The sequence below is a fragment of the Amaranthus tricolor genome, chromosome 9 (genome assembly GCF_026212465.1).
Source record: "Amaranthus tricolor cultivar Red isolate AtriRed21 chromosome 9, ASM2621246v1, whole genome shotgun sequence".
Taxonomy (NCBI): domain Eukaryota; kingdom Viridiplantae; phylum Streptophyta; class Magnoliopsida; order Caryophyllales; family Amaranthaceae; genus Amaranthus; species Amaranthus tricolor.
The window spans coordinates 21,134,258-21,154,732 of NC_080055.1; the positions used below are offsets into that span (position 1 = coordinate 21,134,258).

At 34.0% G+C, this 20,475-nt stretch overlaps 1 protein-coding gene across 1 annotated transcript; it reads left to right on the top strand.

The window, feature by feature from the left end:
• Window positions 1-9,512: 9,512 nt before the first annotated feature.
• Window positions 9,513-19,684, top strand: LOC130824471 (phospholipase A2-alpha). Its single transcript, XM_057689498.1, has 4 exons — window positions 9,513-9,881; window positions 10,204-10,246; window positions 10,551-10,676; window positions 19,395-19,684. The coding sequence occupies exons 1-4, from the start codon at window positions 9,753-9,755 to the stop codon at window positions 19,568-19,570; spliced, it is 474 nt and encodes a 157-aa protein (XP_057545481.1). The 5' UTR covers window positions 9,513-9,752; the 3' UTR covers window positions 19,571-19,684.
• Window positions 19,685-20,475: the final 791 nt, after the last annotated feature.

Sequence of the window (20,475 nt, forward strand, 5' to 3'; positions counted from 1 at the left end):
TTTTTTTGAATTTTTTTAAAAAAAAGGAAAGTAAGGGTTAAAGGAAAAACCCTTTCATTCCCTTAACTGTAGTGTTTGATCTTTTTTTGCTACTCTGATCTTTATTTTAGGATATTGCTATGAATTACTCTTTGAACATTTTGTAAATGGTATTTATATGAAGTTAATGAGAAATCAGATGAATAATTGCTCAGTGAAGAAGGAAATTGAAAATGATGAAGGAAGGTGGAAATGAAGTGTTGGGGATTATAGTCACGTGACATTTGGAGGGAAATTTTCCACCAAAACCCAAAGATAACTGTTGTTAAGTTGTGGGTAAAAAATGGTTATTGTTGCTAAATTAACACTAATTATTGGGTACAATTGAGAATTGGTAAATTTATTAGGTACAACTGAAAATTTTTAAAAGTACGTGGGTATAAGTGAGAAAAACCCAAAAAAAATTGGATATTGATAATAAATAATGAGAAGAATGAATTGTGTGGATTAGATTAAAAGAGAGTTATAGTATATAGATGAGATTAAAAGAAAATGGTGGGTCATTGTCCAAAAATAGAAATGATGCAAATTAAGTGGAACAGACCAAAATGACAAATAATGCAAATTGAGTGAGACGGAGAGAATAGATTGATAACATGCAACTTAACGCCGAAACATCCAAAGTAAAAATTAATGGAAATCAAGTCTATTGAACAGAAAGTGGGTACTAGAGTAGTCGGTGGGAGATCATTAGGGGATACTTCCAATGTAGAAGGGGAATAGATCTAAGCTGGGCGCGAAGCTACATTGGAGGCTGTGGGAAGCTCAGCCCCCTTGTCGAAAATGCGATCTTTTGTATTTTTAAATTTGGCACCTTTTACTATTATATGATATATAGTTTAAACCGTGCAAAAATGTAACCAAAAATTACTATAGTTTAATGGTTGAAAGTAGTACATTTGAAACCTAAGGTTAAAGGATCAAGTCCTAATGTAAACAATTATTTTTTAATAAACTACTAAATTTATATTTAAATGTCATTACTTTTTATCTTTTAGAAATTTACATTCATCTTTATATTTTTACAATTTTAATTTAAATAGTAATTTTTTGGATACTTACTAAACAAATAATAAAGTCAAAAACGCTCGATTTTTTTCTAAAGAGATATTTATAGAGAAGCTTCGATTTCATTTGTTGAATATAACTTTTGTTATGGTTCAAGTTCATTATAGTCTATAGATTTTTCATAATTTAACTAGTTTTTATATACTAAATAATTTGCTAGTACATCTACTATTTTGCCCCTAATGTTAAATCCTGGCTTCGACCCTGGATGTAAGTTAGCAGCAAAAAGAAGTCAAAGGTTAAAGAGGTATGTAGTGAAGCTAATAGCTGTGATAAGCAACCAAATTTGCTACTTTCAACTTGGAAGGTTGAATGGCTGGCTCATCTATCTATCTTTGAGATTGGTTTGAGGTGGTGTCGTTGGAGTTGGTGAGCATATATGCACTGGGTTTGTGGAGGGGAAATGTTACATTGCTGGGATTGGAAAGAGTAGGGTTGCGGGTTGCTGCTTGTACGGATGGAATGAATGTGGAACGGTTACAGTGGTTGAATATAGGAAGAAAGGGAAGGGCCGAAAGGGTGGGAATTTGATTTTTCAATATCATTATTTAATTTAATTGTTTTTTTTAGGAAATAACCCTATACTATGAGGTAGTATGTCATTGTTAGTATGGAACCTTGCTGTTGCTAAGTAATGACTCAAACTAGCAAAACAGGAAGAAGATGACTTTTGGGACAGATTGATCTCCGCGGGGCGCGGAGCCTGTACAGATCATGATATGCGAGGCGCAGAGTTGCTTCTGGTCCTGCTTCACGGCTAGCGTAATATTTTACGCGGGTCGCGCAATTGAAGTTTATTTTCACGGGAACCGTCTTTTGGGACGGTTACCTTTATTTGTGGTCGGTTATTTGTGGTTACTTAGTCCCTAAAACCGTCTTTCAAGTCGTTTTATTATAAATACACCTCCTTGTTAGCCTAGGGTGGTATGATTCACAAATTGAAAGAGAGATCACAAGAGAGCCATCGTAATTTGTGAGCGTGATTGTAATTCATCTTGTATTCTTTGCGATCATAGTGATATTGTTTGTTCTCAGTGCCGGTGGACATAGCTATCACGTTGATAGTGAACCACGTTAATTTCTTGTGTCATTTTCTTGTTGTTTGCATTGAATTTCTTGTTGTTTCATTGTTGTTCATCGACTTTGCTTCCGCTGTCGCAAAACAATTGGCATCAAGAGCTCAGGTTTTAATTCCTTGGAAAGTTTTTTGAGTGAAACAATGGCCGGAGATTCGACAATAAGAATTGAGAAATTTACCGGGAAAAATAGCTTCGGGCTATGGCAAATCAAGATGAAGGCTCTGTTGAAACAACAGCAAATCTGGCGTCCGTTGGCTTTATGGAGTACCACTGCGGGGTCGGATGATGGATTAACCGACGGGCTATTAGCAGTAATGTAGGAAAAGGCTCATTCTACCATTTTGCTAAGTTTGGATGATCACATCATCACGGAGGTCGCTGATCAGGCGACAGCGGCGGAACTTTGGATGAAGTTTATGACTAAGTCGCTGACCAACAAATTATTACTGAAGCAGCGGTTGTTCAGCCTCCGAATGCAGTCAGGTACTCCCTTACGGGAACATCTTGAAAAACTTAACTCTATTTTACTAGATTTGCGTAACTTAGATGTTAAAGTAGATGATGAGGATGCTGCGTTGATTTTACTTGTGTCTCTACCGTCTAGCTATGAGAATTTTGTGGAGTCATTTGTTGTTGGTAAAGACTCCCTAACCCTATAAGAAGTGAAGGCAGCACTTCATACTAGGGAACTTCGTCAAAAGGCTATATGTGATAACGGGGATAGTGGCAGTGGGTTGTTTGTTAAGTCCGGGAAGTCTAAAAAGAAGAAGGGGGTTAACAAGGACAACAATACTGGGTCGGGTGCTGGAAACGGCAATGAGGGATCTGGTAAGACTGCGGGGAAAACCTGTTATTACTGTAAAGAACCGGGTCACTTTAGGGTTAATTTCCCGGTGAGGAAGGACAAGTCCCAAGCTGCTGTAGTTGAAGTAAAACCGAAGGAGAATTATAATTCGGAGGAAGACTTGGCATTAGTGAGTTCTTCTAAGTCTGGGGATCTTTCTGATGATTGGGTTCTAGATTTGGGGTGTTCGTTCCATATAAGTCCACGTCGAGATTGGTTTGACACGTATGAGCCTTGCAATGGGGTTAATGTTATTGTAGGTAACAACGCACCTTGTAAGGTTACGGGTATTGGATCCATGAGATTGAGGACTAGTGATGGGCGAAAGTTGGCATTGACTAGGGTGCGGCATGTCCCTGCTTTGGGGAAGAATATGATTTCATTGGGTGCCTTGGATGATTTGGGGTACAATGGAGCGTTTTCAGATGGGGAGTTGTCCATTCAAGAGGAACACCCTCTATGTCTTTGAGGGTGTTACACTGTCTAGTTCTGTAGTTTGCGCATCAGTATCTCACCAGGAGATGACCAAGGTTTGGCACATGAGGCTTGGTCATATGGGGGAGAAGGGGATGCAGCTTTGTCTAAGAGGGGTCTACTATCCGGGATCAAGGTTGCCAACCTTGAATTTTGTGAGCATTGTGTGTTTGGAAAGAAACACAGGTCAAAGTTCAGCAAGGGTGCTCACATTACTGATGAAGTGCTCGATTACGTCCATTCAGATTGTTGGGGTCCATCTAGGGTTGAAGGTATGGGAGGTTTTTGCTATTTTGTGTCATTTGTAGATGACAAATCCCGATACACATGGCTTAGGTTGCTTAAGTCAAAGGATGAGGCCTTCAAAGCTTTTAAGCAATGGAAAGCTTTGGTGGAGAATCGGCAGGGTAAGAAGATCAAGAAGCTATGAACAGACAATGGGCTAGAGTTTTGCAAAGAGGAGTTTAATCAGTTCTGTGCAGATGAGGGTATTGGTCAGCATCATACCGTCAGGATGACACCACAGCAGAACGGTGTTGCAGAGCGAGTTAATCAGACACTGCTTGAGAGAGTTCGATGCATGCTCTCTAATGCAGGGCTTGGGAGGAGGTATTGGAGTGAAGCTGTGATGACAGCTTGTTATATCATCAATAGGGGTCCTCATTCGGGAATTGACTTCAAAATCCCGTTTGAAATCTGGAGTGGTAAGTTGCCTAGTTTCTCTAATTTGAAGATCTTTGGTTGTGTTGCTTATTATCATGTTAGTGAGGGTAAGCTGGATCCACGAGCCAAGATGGGGTGTTTTGTTGGGTACGGTGATTGTGTGAAGGGGTTTAGGATCTATTCGCCTTCGGAGGGTCGGGTCATTCTTAGTAGGGATGTCACTTTTGATGAGAGCACCATGTATTCCAAGAAGCGCTCGGAGTCTTCTGATTTGGGGAAGGAAAGGGAGAACATACTACAGACAGATGGGGTGCTTGAGGTACACCAGTCATCCATTGCTGATTTACCTCGAGTGCAATTTATTGATGATGATGCTGAGGTTCCAGTGCAGAGTACTCCTGAACCTGAGGTTGTTCCATCTTTTCCTAACTTTGGGGAGGAGGTGGGGCAGTCTAATCAGAGATCATCTAGTCAATCTGACACCATTCTTGAGAGACCTAGACGAGTTATCAAGAAGCCTGTTAGGTTGATTGAAGAGATGGAAGGAAGGAATTGCTTTGTTAAGAATCTGACAAGTTATGCATTGAGTGTAGCTGATGATGTAGAGTCATATGAACCTGCCACGTATAAATAAGCAATTAGTTGTAGTGAGTCTGCGCAATGGCTTGTTGCAATGGGTGAAGAGATGCAATCTCTTTACAAGAACAGAGTGTGGGAACTTGTGAAGGTACCAGAGGGGAGAAAACTTGTAGGGTGTAAGTGGATCTTTAAGAAGAAAGAAGGGTCATCTGAATCTGAGAAAGTTCGTTTTAAGGCTAGGCTAGTTGCAAAGGGGTTCAGTCAGGTAGAAAGGGTTGACTTTGTGGAGATATTCTCACCGGTGGTTCGACATACTTCTATTTGTGTGCTATTGTCAATTGTAGCACATTATGACCTTGAGCTGGAGCAGCTGGATGTTAAGACGGCTTTCCTTCATGGCGATTTGGAGGAGGAGATTTTGATGAAGCAGCCCGAGGGATTTGAGATTCCAGGGAAAGAGCACTATGCATGCAGATTGCTAAAGTCGTTGTATGGACTTAAGCAATCCCCTCGGCAGTGGTACAAGAGGTTTGATTTTTTTATGGTTTCGCATGGTTTTGATAGGAATTCGTATGATTGCTGTGTGTATCATAGTAAGCTGGATGACGGTTCCATGATTTATTTGTTATTATATGTTGATGACATGCTTGTTGCCACAAAGATTAAATCGGACATTGCTAGACTTAAAAAGTTGCTTAACTCGGAATTTGACATGAAAGATTTGGGTCCAGCTAAGAAGATTTTGGGTATGGAGATCTATAGGGATCGGGCTAGAGGTAAGCTTTTCTTGACTCAAAAAAGTTACATCGAAAGGATTTTGTCTCATTTTGTGATGGAGAAATCGAAGCCTATAAGTACACCAACATCTGTGAGCTGTAAATTGTCTTTGTCTATGTCACCTCAAACTGAGGAGGAGTTGGCGTATATGTCTAGAGTTCCTTATGCCAACGCTGTTGGCTGTTTGATATATGCTATGGTCTGCACTAGACCGGATATTGCGCACGCTGTCAGTGTTGTGAGTAGGTTCATGGCTCGACCTGGGAGAGAGCACTGGCAGGGGGTGAAAAAGATTTTTCGCTACTTGAGAGGAACAACTGATATTGGTCTTGTGTATGAAAATGGTAAGGAGTATTTGGTAACTGGATATAGTGATTCTGATTATGCAGCTGATGTGGATACCAGGAGGTTGGTGACCGGATATGTGTTTACTTTGGGTGGTTCTGTGGTGAGTTGGAAGTCTACATTGCAGTCTTCGGTTACGTTGTTTACTACTGAAGCTGAGTACATGGTTTTAACTTCTGCAGCTAAGGAGTCTATATGGCTCAAAGGCCTTGTAGGTGAACTGGGTATCGCACAGGATTTTGCTACGGTGTATTGTGATAGTCTAAGTGCCATTTGCTTAGCTAAAGACCAAGTACACCATGATCGGACCAAGCACATTGACGTCAGGTATCATTTCTTGCGTACTGACAAGAGGGTAAAGGTAAAGAAGATCGGGACCGCTGACAACCCAGCTGATTTCTTTACTAAGTCTGTTCCATTTAGTAAGTTTAAACATTGCTTGAACTTACTAAATATTGATTACTATGTGATATTGTAGGCCCTTAGGGGCGGTGTTGGGGAGCTCCAGTTGCAGGCATGTTGGCCTTAAGGTGGAGCTTTCCCGGGGCTTGTAATGCAGGTGGAGCGTTATGAGTTGTTATACTTGGTGACAAGTATGTGATAGGTCTTGGTTGAAGACTTGTCGGGATAAGTCTTGGATGAGGACTTACCGGGATGTACGGTTTATGCATGAGCTTTATATCGGGTTTTGGCTTGAGATATGTTCACTATGTGTTGATGAGGTCGTTTGCTGAATACGAGTTTTCGTCAAGGTGGAGATTGTTGCGAAGTAATGACTCAAACTAGCAAAACAGGAAGAAGATGAATTTTGGGACAGATTGATCTCCGCGGGGCGCAGAGAACTTCGTGGGGCGCGGAGCCTGTACAGATCATGCTACGCGGGGTGTGGAGTTGCTTCTGGTCCTGCTTCACGGCTAGCGTAATTTTACGCGGGTCGCGCAATTGAAGTTTATTTTCACGGGAACCATCTTTTGGGACGGTTACCTTTATTTGTGGTCGGTTATTTGTGGTTACTTAGTCCCTAAAACCGTCTTTCAAGTCGTTTTATTATAAATACACCTCCTTGTTAGCCTAGGGTGGTATGATTCACAAATTGAAAGAGAGATCACAAGAGAGCCATCGTAATTTGTGAGCGTGATTGTAATTCATCTTGTATTCTTTGCGATCATAGTGAAATTATTTGTTCTCGGTGCCGGTGGACGTATCTATCACGTTGATAGTGAACCACGTTAATTTCTTGTGTCATTTTCTTGTTGTTTGCATTGAATTTCTTGTTGTTTCATTGTTGTTCATCGACTTTGCTTCCGCTGTCGCACAATACTTGCATCGTCATGCGTTAAATAATAAATTAGTAAAATCATCATCCACAATAAAATTATCTATATTTAAATTGTCCTGAATAGTGTCTGCTCAAACTCACTTCTTTTATTTTAATACCATGTTAATGATCTACATTCACTCAAACTCACTTTAAAACAATAAATATACATTCCTCAGCTTTAGGCCACCTTGTATGTGAATGTCAATATGCACATGTAAACTTGTATAGAGAGAAACAAAGGTACAAAATGATTGTAATTATTCTTTAACATCAATTATATTCTAAAAGGTGTAGAATCATAATCATCCAATAAGGACTTTACAACTACCATTAATTTTATAATATTCTTAACCATATGATAATAATTGACAATATAAACATATTTACTATTCAAAATATAAATAGTAGATTTAAATAGAGTTTTTATCCAACAAGAATCAAATTAATTAAAAAAAATAACAAATTTGACTTATTATGATCAAGCTTCTGCAAAATGTCATTACCTCGATAAGTCCATAAATTATACTCCTAATATGATTATTCCCTATTTATTGTGCTTAATTAATGTGTTTCTATGTCATTTTATGTACTCAATTTCATCAAGTACTTTATATACATGGTTAAAAATTTGTGTCTCCACTTGTTTTTTCGGTAAAAATTAAATGAGTGAAAATGTGACTTAGTACGAGGGCAAAGATTAGAAATTGGCTAAGTTTAGGAAGATTCTGATGTCTCTTTTAACTTTATATTCCCTCCGTTTTCATATGTTTTTTTCAAATGGAATTTACGAATTAAGTCAAACGTTGACTATGATTTATGATCGATCTATATGAAAAACATATTCGTGTGGGATCTTGACAGATTTCGTCTCAATATATATATATATATATATATATATATATATATATATATATATATATATATATATATATATATTCTAATTTTAAAAACTCACAATTAAAATTACTTGACTTTTAAATGTAAAGTAAAATAAGAAGAACAAATAAAAATATATATATGATTTATAACCCAATTTTATGTGAAAACTAATTTTCACAATATTTAACTCTTGTGTTGAAAAGTTGTGTGTCCATTTGTTGTTTTACATATTAAATAATATTTTTCTTTCAATATTTTAACAGGTGGTTTGTTCTTCATATCTTCTTCAAAGATTTATTACTATTATGAAACTGCAACATTAATTAATACTTCCCAATTTATAATTTATTCTCAAAACAAATAATTACGAGAATTAAAAAATAATATCTTTTAGATGTAAATTTATTATTTTATTGAATAATAAATATAACGGAGGAAAAGTGGAGACTATAAAACATTGAAAAAATATTATAATAAAGTTAGTAAAAAAAAAATGAGAATCACAACATTTTAAAAATATATTGAAATGAAGTTAGTGAAAAATATATGGGGACCATAAGCGATATAAAAATGTTAAAATAAAGTTAGTAGAAAATATGTAGAGACCATAAACATTAATAAAATATTTTTATTAAAATAGAACAAACAGGGATAATTATGTCCAAAATTTGTAATATAAATAGAAATATTCATTTAGGAAACAACAAATAAAACAACTCAATAACAAATGAGAATAGCTTTAGAAAACAAAGATAGTACTCTCTCCTATTTAACCTGGGTGTTTTAATTAACTGTGCACATTTTTATCAATACATTATTTCTATTATTAATATCTGTAACAGCATATAATTAAAAATTATAAAAAATTGATATCAATAATCTTTTTATTGAGACAAATCAAACAAAATCTAACTTAACCATGTTATAGCTTGTAGATTAAAAATAAAAATACTACTTAAAAATGATTGAGATAAATACTAACTGAACTCGAATTGACCCGACTTCACAATGAATCTAAAATAATATAAAAATCAACATGAGCATAAGACACAATTTTAAACTGTCCCGAAACATGTGATCTAAAATCGTTCTGATGGCCCGAATGAACACTAGGGGTGTTTGACAATTGGCTATTGGCTTTTTAAATTGGCTTATTTGACCAATTGAAAATATTGGTCGTTTTTGTTGGCTTTTAAGCAAGCTGAAAAAGCCAGTTGTTTATTGAGATATTTGGTAAATATGGTTGTTGGTTGTTTATTAAAGAAAAAGTAAACTAACAAGTCAAAAATCAACAAAAAAGCTTACTGAAATATAGCTTTTCTATTTTAGCTTAAAACTTAATTTTTTAGCCAATTTAATAACTATTTACCAAACACCTTTTTAACTATTTCACAAAATAAAAATCAAAAACAACCAAAAAAAACAAATATAAAAGTCGATTACCAAAGGACTAAATTTGAAACACAGTTGGGTGTTAAGTTTAAATGGCTTTATTTTAATGCTCCCAAAATCATGTCACGAGCAACACAAAGACAAATAGAGTAAGTAATTCTCTCTTCCTGACTTAACGCAGTACCAATAAATCAGAGCCATTCATGAAGAACCACACCTCTTTTCAGTTGGTTTAAAGTTAGAGCTTCCCTCAATTTCTTTCATTCTTCCTCTTTCATTCCTGTTAGCAATTATGCCTACCTTGAAATTAGTTTCTTTTCCTTTTCTTTTTATTTTTATTATTTCTCTCATCAATTTCCTTGGCATCTCAGTTAATGCTCTTAATATTGGTGTTCAGAAAACAGGTGTTAGCCTCCAACTGGTAAATCCCTCCTTTTTTTTCATTTTTCTATATCTCTCTTTCATAATTTATATACAAATTACTCGTTAATATTAAATTGTGTGACATATAATAGCCGGATAGATTTAACATAATGTACTTTCGGGTTGTTTGGGTGGGTTTTGGGTATCTCAATTCAACAAATTATTTTATTTTTATATATGGGTAATTTTTGGATCAAGTCGAGGTTAGATCATATTTGATTTCGGTTAATCGGCCCAATAATTTATGATAGCATTTTTGTAAAGAAAATTTGGATCTGATCCTACAAATGTGTTGAAATTGGCTAAATTTGTTATTGCAGGGTAAAGAATGCAGTAGGAAATGTGAATCTGAATTTTGTTCAGGTGAATTATTTGTTTTTATATTTTACTAATTACGACGTTATATTATACTTGCTACCAGTGAAACATAATTCGATAGCTAGTGCGTCTTTTGAATTCACGATTCGCTAAATCGATTATTATTCGCTTATTTCGATTCGCGATTAGTGAACCATGTGACACTGATTGCTACTGATAGTGACATTTTTATACATGTCAAAATAAAGTATGAGTATTTCAGAGGAAGTATGATTTTAGGTAATTTAATTTTATGATAGGTAGTGAAATATTATTAATTATGAGAATTGTATGCTTTGAAAAATTACAGTGCCACCATTTTTGAGGTATGGAAAATATTGTGGACTTCTGTACAGTGGGTGTCCTGGTGAGCTACCATGTGATGGGCTTGATGCTTGTTGTATGAAGCATGACATGTGTGTTCAAGCTAAAGGCAGTAAGTTCATTGTTTTCATCAAATTTAACCTTTAATTTTAATATTTATAATATTAATTAATAAAGTTAGAATTTTTAATTTTCAATGAAATTGACCATGACTCAACTAATCTCAAAAAGATATTTATGTGCATATAAAAATTTAAATTAATTATATAAGAGATATTATATTTAAAATTATCCGTCTAACATTTGAATGTATAATTCTAGTTGTGGTAATTATATAAATTACTAAAATTTAGTTTACAAGATTTTAAAGGGTAGTTTCAATGACTATTTTCAATAATTTACATCATAATTAGGGTACACATTATGATTTTTATTTTATCTATGCAATTTTGTTAACAAGATTTTAAGGGGTAGGTTCAATGACTATTTTCAATAATTTACATCATAATTAGGGTAAAAAATTATGATTTTGATGAGTATTATGAAATTGGTATAGACTATTCAATTGTCTAAATAGAATTAAAAATTAGAGTAAAAAAAGATATATAATTAAAAACTAAAAAATAAGTAAAAGAACACTACCTAAAATAAAAATGTTGCAATCTCTTAAATATAAATTAAATACATTTTTTTTATAAGCACTTATCTATTGCAATTCTAGTCACTCCTCAAAATGGGATTCTTCATAAAGTGAAAGCATTCTTGCATTATTTTTTAAGTCTTGAATAAGTGTACTACCTACTCATCCTGTCATGCACTCATGCATGATGCATCTATATTCAATACTTTTTGGTAATGGAAATCAAGAATCTTTCATCTTAATTGCATGATTCAAAAATAACTTGACTTACTAATTTTATTTGCAAATTATTTGTATACATTGGTATATATAAGGTTAGGCAATAAGGCACTATTGTACTTGAACTTAGAACGTATCGTATTGTATCATATTATACTTGAACTTAGAACGTATCGTATTGTATCGTGTAGTATCGTGTCAAATAAAAATTAAGCCTTATGGGCTAATGTGCTAGGCGATCCATTATTTTTAGTGCTGTGTATTTTTCACAAAAAGGGGCCTACTTAGTCTTGTGTAGCTGTGTCAGGCAAACGTTTTCTTCAAAGTTATATGCGCAATATGCATGATGCACGAAATTTTTTTTGTCTTAGGTGATTTTGATCTATAAAAGCAATTAGCTTGGCGACAAAATTTGGTAGAAAATATCATACTTGAAATCTGCGAAAGGCTCTAATGTATATGTTTAAGCATGGCAGTTGATTGCCAAGGGTTAAGCGGGCTACTGTTTAGAATCTTAAATTTGTAGGAATTAAAAAAGTTATTTTTATGTTCAAGGATATTAACTTAAATTAAAATCATATATAATTTACTTTTTTGCTAAGTAATATGAGCTATAGTGTTTTTTATATACTTGTTCAAATATCAACAATAAAAAAATAAAAGGAGTGTTTATATTGTTCATACACCTTAAGTTTTTAGAAGTCCTTTAATTAATTTTTCGAAGAGATAGCCCAGCTTCTAAGTGAAGATTTTAAGAATGCAGAATTTAGGGTTTATGAATACTGTTTGTATTAACTGATAATGAGAGACTAAGCTCCTATTTATACAAGAGTACTAGAGCTAATCTAAGAAACAAATAAAAAAGGGTAATAAAGAATCATTACAAATATGCTCTAAATATACACTTTCCTACATTCCCCCTCAAGTTAGGTCGTAGGGTCACCAATGCCTAACTTGCACAGAGCAGTACTAAAAGTTTCAGATCCACAACTTTTGTGAGAATATCAGCAAGTTGATCTTTTGATCTGATAAAAGGAAGACATGATGATCTTCTTTTCCAACTTCTCCTTTATGAAATGTCTGTCAATCTCGACATGCTTAGTTCGGTCATGTTGAACTGGATTCTCAGAGATGCTAGTGGCTGCTTTATTGTCATAATATAGGTTACATGCCTCTCTTTGCCCTAAGTTTAGTTCACGTAGAAGTTTCCTGACCTAGAGAATTTCGATAACTCCTTTGGCTATTCCTCTGAATTCAGCTTCGACACCGGATAAGGCAACCACCTTTTGCTTTTTACTCTTCCAAGTGACCAGATTACCACCTAGTAGAGTAAAGTACCCAGAAGTAGACTTCCTGTCATCCTGATCTCCAGCCCAGTCTGCATCAGTAAAGGCCACAAGATCTAAGTGCTTATTTGCCTTAAAGAGAATCCCCCTACTACTGGTTCCCTTTAAGTATCTCAATATCCTTATAACTGATGTCATGTGTTGCATTTGTGAGAGATACATGAATCTACTAACTACACTCATAGCATAGACAATGTTTGGCTAGTGTATGAAAGGTAAATGAGCTTTCTCACCATCCTCCGGTATTGATCTTTGTCTGTCATTTTAGCTCCATCAATCATTTGAAGCCTGTGATTAGTCACAATAGGTTTCTCTGCCGGCTTGCAATCTAGCATTCCTATTTTAGCTAGGAGATCAAAAATATACTTTTGTTGGTTGATAAAGATCCCTGTCTTTGACCTGAGGAATTCTATCCCAAGGAAGTACTCCAAATTACCCAAATCTTTCATCTCGAATTCAAGGAACAACTGTCTCTTAAGATTACTAATCTCCATTGCATCATCTTCAGTGATGACCATATCGTCTACATAGATAATGAGACATGTGATTCGACCATTATTCTTCTTGAGGAATAGAGTGTGGTCGGAGTTACACTGTTCATAGCCAAACCTTTTCATAGTTGTAGTGAATCTTCCAAACCATGCCCTAGGTGATTGTTTCAGACCATATAATGTTTTCTTGACCTTGCGCCCCTCACCTTGACCATACCCTTCTAAGAACCCAGGTGGAGCTTTCATGTAAACTTCCTCCACAATCTGCCCATGTAGAAAGGCATTCTTCACTCCAAACTGGTATAGTGACCAATCTTTGTTTGTTGCTATAGAGAAAAAGACATGGATGGTGTCAATCTTGGCAACAGAAGAGATGGTTTTGGAGTAGTCAACCCCATAACTTTGTGTGTAGCCTTTGGCTACAAGTAGAGCTTTGTATCTCTCAACAGTGCCATCTGCATGATATTTGATTGTAAACACCCATTTACATCCAAATATTTTCTTTCCTCTTGGTGGAGTGCATAATTCCTATGTTTTATTCTTTTCGAGAGTAGTGATTTCTTCTTCCATGGCTTTCTTCCACTTTGGATCTTGGAGAGCCTTTTCGGTGGTTTTTGGAAGAACATTGGAATACAAGGAGGTGTTAAAGGCAATTGTTGTCTGCAATAAGTTTTCATTACTTCTTCGGTTAGGAGGATGCCGAGATCGTTAAGACTCAAACTCCGGATCATACCTCTTAGGAGGGACACCTCTTATGCTTCTGGGAGGTAGCTCATATATGTTGGGAATATTAACACTAGGCACATCATCATTAGATATATCAATCAAGGGTTCAGGTGTTACCTCTTGTTCAGTTGGATGCTCATCAGAAGGGACTGGAGTTGACTGAAGAGGAGATACTATGACTTCAGAGACTACATCGGTAGTCTCACCTACGTGCTCTTTTGGATCCGAATCAATCATAACTGGGTGTATTATCCAGCTCAGGTCATCACTAACGGCATCCCCCTGAGGACCAGCCTGGGTATAGTAGTAGGATTGTTCAAAGAAGTTGCAATCCATGGTAGTATACATCTGATTTTGTAGAGGATCAAAACATCGATATCCCTTTTGATTTACCCCATATCCCAGAGAAACACATTTGATTACCCGAGGTTTAAGTTTGGTTCTGTTTTGTTTGGAAAGATGAACATAAACAACACACCCAAAGATCCGAGGTGGTAAGGAATGAGAAGAGGGAAGAGATACAAAGGATCCCAAGGTTTCAAGGGGAGTTTTGTATTTTAAAGGTTTTGAAGGGAGACAGTTGGTGAGATAAGTGGCTGTAGCACTTGCTTCCGGCCAAAAATAAGTTGGAGCATGGGACTCTATCAAAAGAGCATGGGTGATTTCAAGTAAGGTTCGGTTTTTGCGTTTAGCAATTCCCTTTTGTTGTGGTGTGTCAGGGCAAGAAGTTTGTTGGAGCATCCCATGGTCTGATAGAAATTGTTTTATGGCTGAATTAATGTATTCACCCCATAATCAGAACGTAGTATTTGTGGTTTAGCATGAAATTGAGTTTGAAGCATATTATAAAAGGTAACAAAAACTGAAAAAACTTCATATTTGTGTTTCAGAAAATACACCCGATTCATACGAGTACAGTCATCCATAAACAAAACATAATAAGAAAAATTATGAGTAGCAGAAACAGAAGCAGGCCCCCACACATCAGAATGTATTAAAGAAAACGGACTAGTAGAACGAGAAACACTAGGCAAGTATGAGTGTTTATGGCTTTTCGCTAAGACACAAGATTCACAATCTAAGGACATAACTGTATTTTTAAGTGAAGGGAATAAATGTTTTAAATAAGGTAGAGAAGGATGACCTAAGCGCGGTGCCATGTCCAGAGTTGATGAGCCGGGGACCCATGAGTAAGCATAGCTTGACTTTGTTGAGTTGTCTCATCCACATAGTACAAACCTCCTCGTTCAATACCACGTCCAATGATTTTCCCAGTCTGAGTATCCTGCACAATACAACTATCAGAAGTCAACAAAACAGTACAATTAAGTTCTTTAGTCAATTGGCTAATAGATAGTAATTTATGAGATAGACTAGGAATGTGGAGACAATTTTTTAAATGAATAGAGAAAGAAATATTAACACTCCCAGCTTGAGTAACACCAACACTCCCCATTGGTCGTTTGAATATGAGTTCTATTTGCAAGAGTAGGAGAAAAAATATCGAAAGGGTCATAAGTCATGGTGTCGGTTGCCCCGCAATCGAAAATCCAAGGGGATTGGGTTCGGTTACATTTAAGGCCCAATTTTTTTATGAAATTAGGCGAAAAAAAGGTGTGAATATCTTTGAATTATCACGCAATCCTTGGGTTGAGAGCGAAATTTGTTCACGGGTCATACGGAGATCCGGTTAGGGAAGGCTTGCGGGTATTAAGTTGTTGTGGGTTATTAGGTTTGAGTGACCCACTCCTTTTAAGATACCTCCCGCTGCCTCCTTATAAAAAGAATTAGATGGAATTGAGTCAAATAAGGCTCCCTTAATTTAGACTTTTCTTTTTCGCATGTTTCCTCTAACTTGCTGATGTTTTTTCGATCATTGTCTCTTGCCCATTCCAAGCAAGATACCCCTTTCTTGGTGGTAATGGTGCACCGGCGAGTGTTGATTGGCTGCCAGCTCGGTTAACCGGAGCCTTGTTTGCAGTAGTTTGCTTCTCTAACTCACTCCACCAATCACGCCGGAGTGCATAAATTATTTCCGACCAATAGTAAGGATACATAGTAAGCCACTATTTTCGTGGTGAGATCTGTTTGAGGGTTCTGTGGTTCTGTGGTTCTTGGGTTTTGTTTAAGTTTTGGTGCCGAAAACATAAGTCCGGTATATGATCGGAGCCACTTGTTGTCAAACCTTTGTGGTCGCAACACTGGTTTTGGTTTAGTTTCTGCAGAAGAACTCTCGATCTTCTCCATTGTAAATGAGATAACTAGGTAGATAATGAGAACCGAGATTGGTTGTCGAATCCTAGATTTAAACCGTCAGCTTTGATACCATGAAGATTTTACGAATGCGAAATTTTGGATTTATGAATACTATTTGTATTAAGTGATGATGAGAGACTAAGCTCCTATTTATAAAAGAGTACGAGAGCTAATCTAGGAAACAAATAAAAAAGGATACTAAAGAATAATTACAAATATTCTCTAAATATATACTTTCCTACACTAAGTATAATGAGTATTCTTAGAGTATATGATTTATTTTAGGTTTCAACCATCATCTTAAGCTTTCGGTCAGAGTCACCGTGACAAGAGGTCATTGGTTCAAAACTCATCAACCACCACTTAAATTCATGTGTAATATTTCACCCTAAAAATTAGGAGGGTCTGTGCTGAATCCATACTTCTAACCCAAGGGTTTTTATCATTTTATGTGAGGTTCATGTTAAAATATATAACATATTTTGACGTCTCAATCAATAATTTAAGTTTTCGTTTGAGTCGTTTGCTTAACAGTTGGAGTTGTAACACTGTAGCAGTGGATCTCCAATGCAGAGCCGCAATATCCGGCAATAGCTATGGAATTAAGAGGTTATATTTTGAAATACTCTAAAAGGCCTAAGCTGTATAGAACCTGGTTATATAAAAAGAATGAATCTCCCTCATCCGGTCAATATGGTTACTATAATGTGTGGTATAACACTAGCTACTACTTGCTCCATTTCTATTTGCTGATCTCATAAAGAAAATTTACGTAAATTAAGAAGTGTTAAATATTTTTGACGGTAGGTATTATTTTATGAATATTAAAGTTAGAGATAAAGTGGAGATCATAAGAATTAAAAAATATTTTTTAAAAAATTAGTGGAAATAATTAATACGGGAATCATAAATATTAAAAACGTTAAGATATAGTTAATAAAAAATATGTGAGGACAATATGCATTATAAATATGTTAAAATAAAAATATTGGAAAATATATAGGGACAATAAGCATTAATAAAATATTAAAATTAGAGTAACTAAGACTAATTATGTCCAAAAAATATGATATAAATAAAAATAATTTTCAGGAACAAATGAAACCAACTAAAATGAAAAATAAAAATATCAAATAGAAAGTATATTTAAGTAAAATGTGAGACGGTAATTAGTTTAAATGGAGGAGTTTTCTTAGATGTATAGGTCAAACGAATTAGGTTTCTCTTTATTATATTTTTATAAAAGAAATAGATAGCCTATTTCTTAATCTTATGTTTGAAGTTGTTTGAAAAAGAAGTAAAAAAAAAAAAAGTTAAATATCTGAATTTTCATCATATTAAAAAAAGCTGATTGTTAAAATTTTAAGATATATAATAGAGGAAAAATAATGAAGGGAATCGGCCAAATTTATAAAGAAAGGCATGTGGGGATGGGAGGTTATGTCTCATGTGTATTAATAGATTCAATTGAGGCCCAATTTAAATTTCTACGTTGTGAATTTATTTTACATATACATGACATAACCATGTATTTATAGACTATATGTAGTTCTTTAGTACATGTTAGAAAATGCCAACTATATATATTAATGACTAAAACTATTAATTTTTCTGCTTTTTAAATGTCGCTACCTTTTTATTGTGTCGCTACTTTTTTTTATTGAAATTACGAAAATGTTTTAAGCTATAATTTTTCTTATAAATACTTTCATACCACTCTATCACACTACTCTCCAAATATAAAAAAACGTACTTTCAAAAACTTTGTAGATTCAAAGCTTAGAAACAAGGATTTCAGTCTATAAACGAGAATTTGAAATAATGTGAAGATCCATAATACATGGCAACTAGTCCAAAGCAATAGCTAACAACACTTTGTACTACCCATTAGATATATCTTTCTCTGATGTTGGCTTCCGACGTCTTTTTTCTAGTACGACACTTCAGAATTGGACCCAAAATAACTATATGCGCTCATTAAGCCATCCAAAAGTTTATGCACCTGGTGTAAGGTGCAATACCGTTGGGCCTGACTATGTCTGACTGCCTGCTCCTACCTAGCACGGCAGGCTGACACATTAGCGCCCCTCTCTGAGGGTCCCTTCTCAAAAACGTAGATCTAGAGCTGTTGCCAGATATTAGATCTCTAAAGAAACCCTTGACTCTGTCTTAGTTACCAATCATATTACTACATAATTTCATAATAATATAACAACATAAGAACCTAATTATTTAATAAATAATTACTCAACTAATATAAATATTATAATTAATTAAACTAATATTATTAATTAATTTCTATCAATTATTTCATGCTAAAATAAATTATTATTAGTTAAACTAAAATCATTATTGATTACAACTAATTATTAATTAAAATATATATATATATATATATATATATATATATATATATATATATATATATATATATATATATATATATATATATATATATATATATATATATATAAACCAAAAATATCATAATTTAACTCAAATTGTCATTTTTAGACTGAGTTTCTTGTTCATAAGCTTTGAATCCACAACATTTTTTAATGTAAGTGGTTTTATATATATATATATATATATATATATATATATATATATATATATATATATATATATATATATATATATATATATTTGTAGATATAGTAGTGGTATAGAGTATTATATGGAAAATGTAATCAAGGGCAATTTTGTAATTCTAATAAAAAAATGGCGAATATTGGCTATTTTTGATTTTTATTTTTTTCTTTCATAAGAAGCAAGTAAGGATGACAAAGCAATTGGTACTTTGTCTTTGACAAGCAAATCATGACCTTTGAATATCCTAGTATAAAAATTATAATGAAAAGCTTGGGTTTGGCATACCTAAACTTGTTTCCCTATTATTAATATTATTATTATTATTATTATAGTTATATCAATATATTTTATTAGTTTCAGTTGAACGAATAGAGAAAGTAGAAAATCAGATCTTATTTCTGTTAAATTATATATTTTTTTTCTCATCATGTAAAGTTATAATTTCGATTTTCACTATCTTTTTTCTAGTCTTCTCCTTCCTTCGATCTACACTTATTTAAAAAATATAAAATGTTATAATTAGTGTTAAAAGTAATGGTGAATAAATTTAATTAATGCAGATAATTATCTAAGCCAAGAGTGCAGCCAAAAGCTATTAAAATGCATGGAAAGCTTCAAGGCAGCAGGAGCACATAGCTTTAAGGGCAGTACATGTGATGCTAACGATGTTATTCATATCATTCAACTTGTCATGGATGCTGCTTTGCTTGCTGGTGGTGTTTTTAAGAAGCCTTAATTTATTTTTATTTTTTTTTTTAGGTTTTTTTGTCTTTTCTTTAATTTGTGAAAGAAAACTATCCATAAATTGGATTTCTTTATCACACTTGCTGAATTAATTAATTAATAATTAGTCTTACGCAATAAATTAACCATTATTCTTATATCCACATAAAAAAAATGAATATTTTATTTTGAAAATTCCATAGTTGCTTATTAAATTTTATACTTTGTAAGTGACCAATTAAAACAATGATTTAAGTTGGTGGTTTAAACTCCAAAATATAGAACTCCCTCCAATTCACGCTAATTGTTTCATTTGATCTACACTCTATCCAATGCACTAATTAATCCTAAATATCTCCAATTGTGTGTAAAAAAAATTATAAAAAATAAATATTAATAAAATTACTTTGAAACAAATTAAACATGATTTTTATTGAACATATTTATATTTTGACATTTAGATTAAGAATAAAATAAAAATAATAAATAGTCGATAGATAGTGGCAATAAAATCAAATGGAAAATTTGAATTGGTGAGAATATCCTTTATTATACTTGCTCATACCAAAGGCTAAATGTAAATATCGTTTTATTCAAACATAATGCTAAATAATTCACTTAAAATAAAGTATGGATACGATATGATTATGTGATTTTCTGAATTTTGATATACAAGAGTCAAGAACCCTTTATTAATTTATGATATTGCAAAATCATGTGCTGATTGATGATTTTATTATAGTCTATTTGACTGCTGAAAATTAGGTTTCACATTTTCTTCCTTTTTTATAGAAAATCTTGTATTCCAATATATATTATTTATAAATTAGATCTTTTAAGTACTACTTTTATTACTTAATGTGCCTTCTATATTAAGCAACACTGATCTTCTGCACAAAATATTAAAAATAGTTGGAT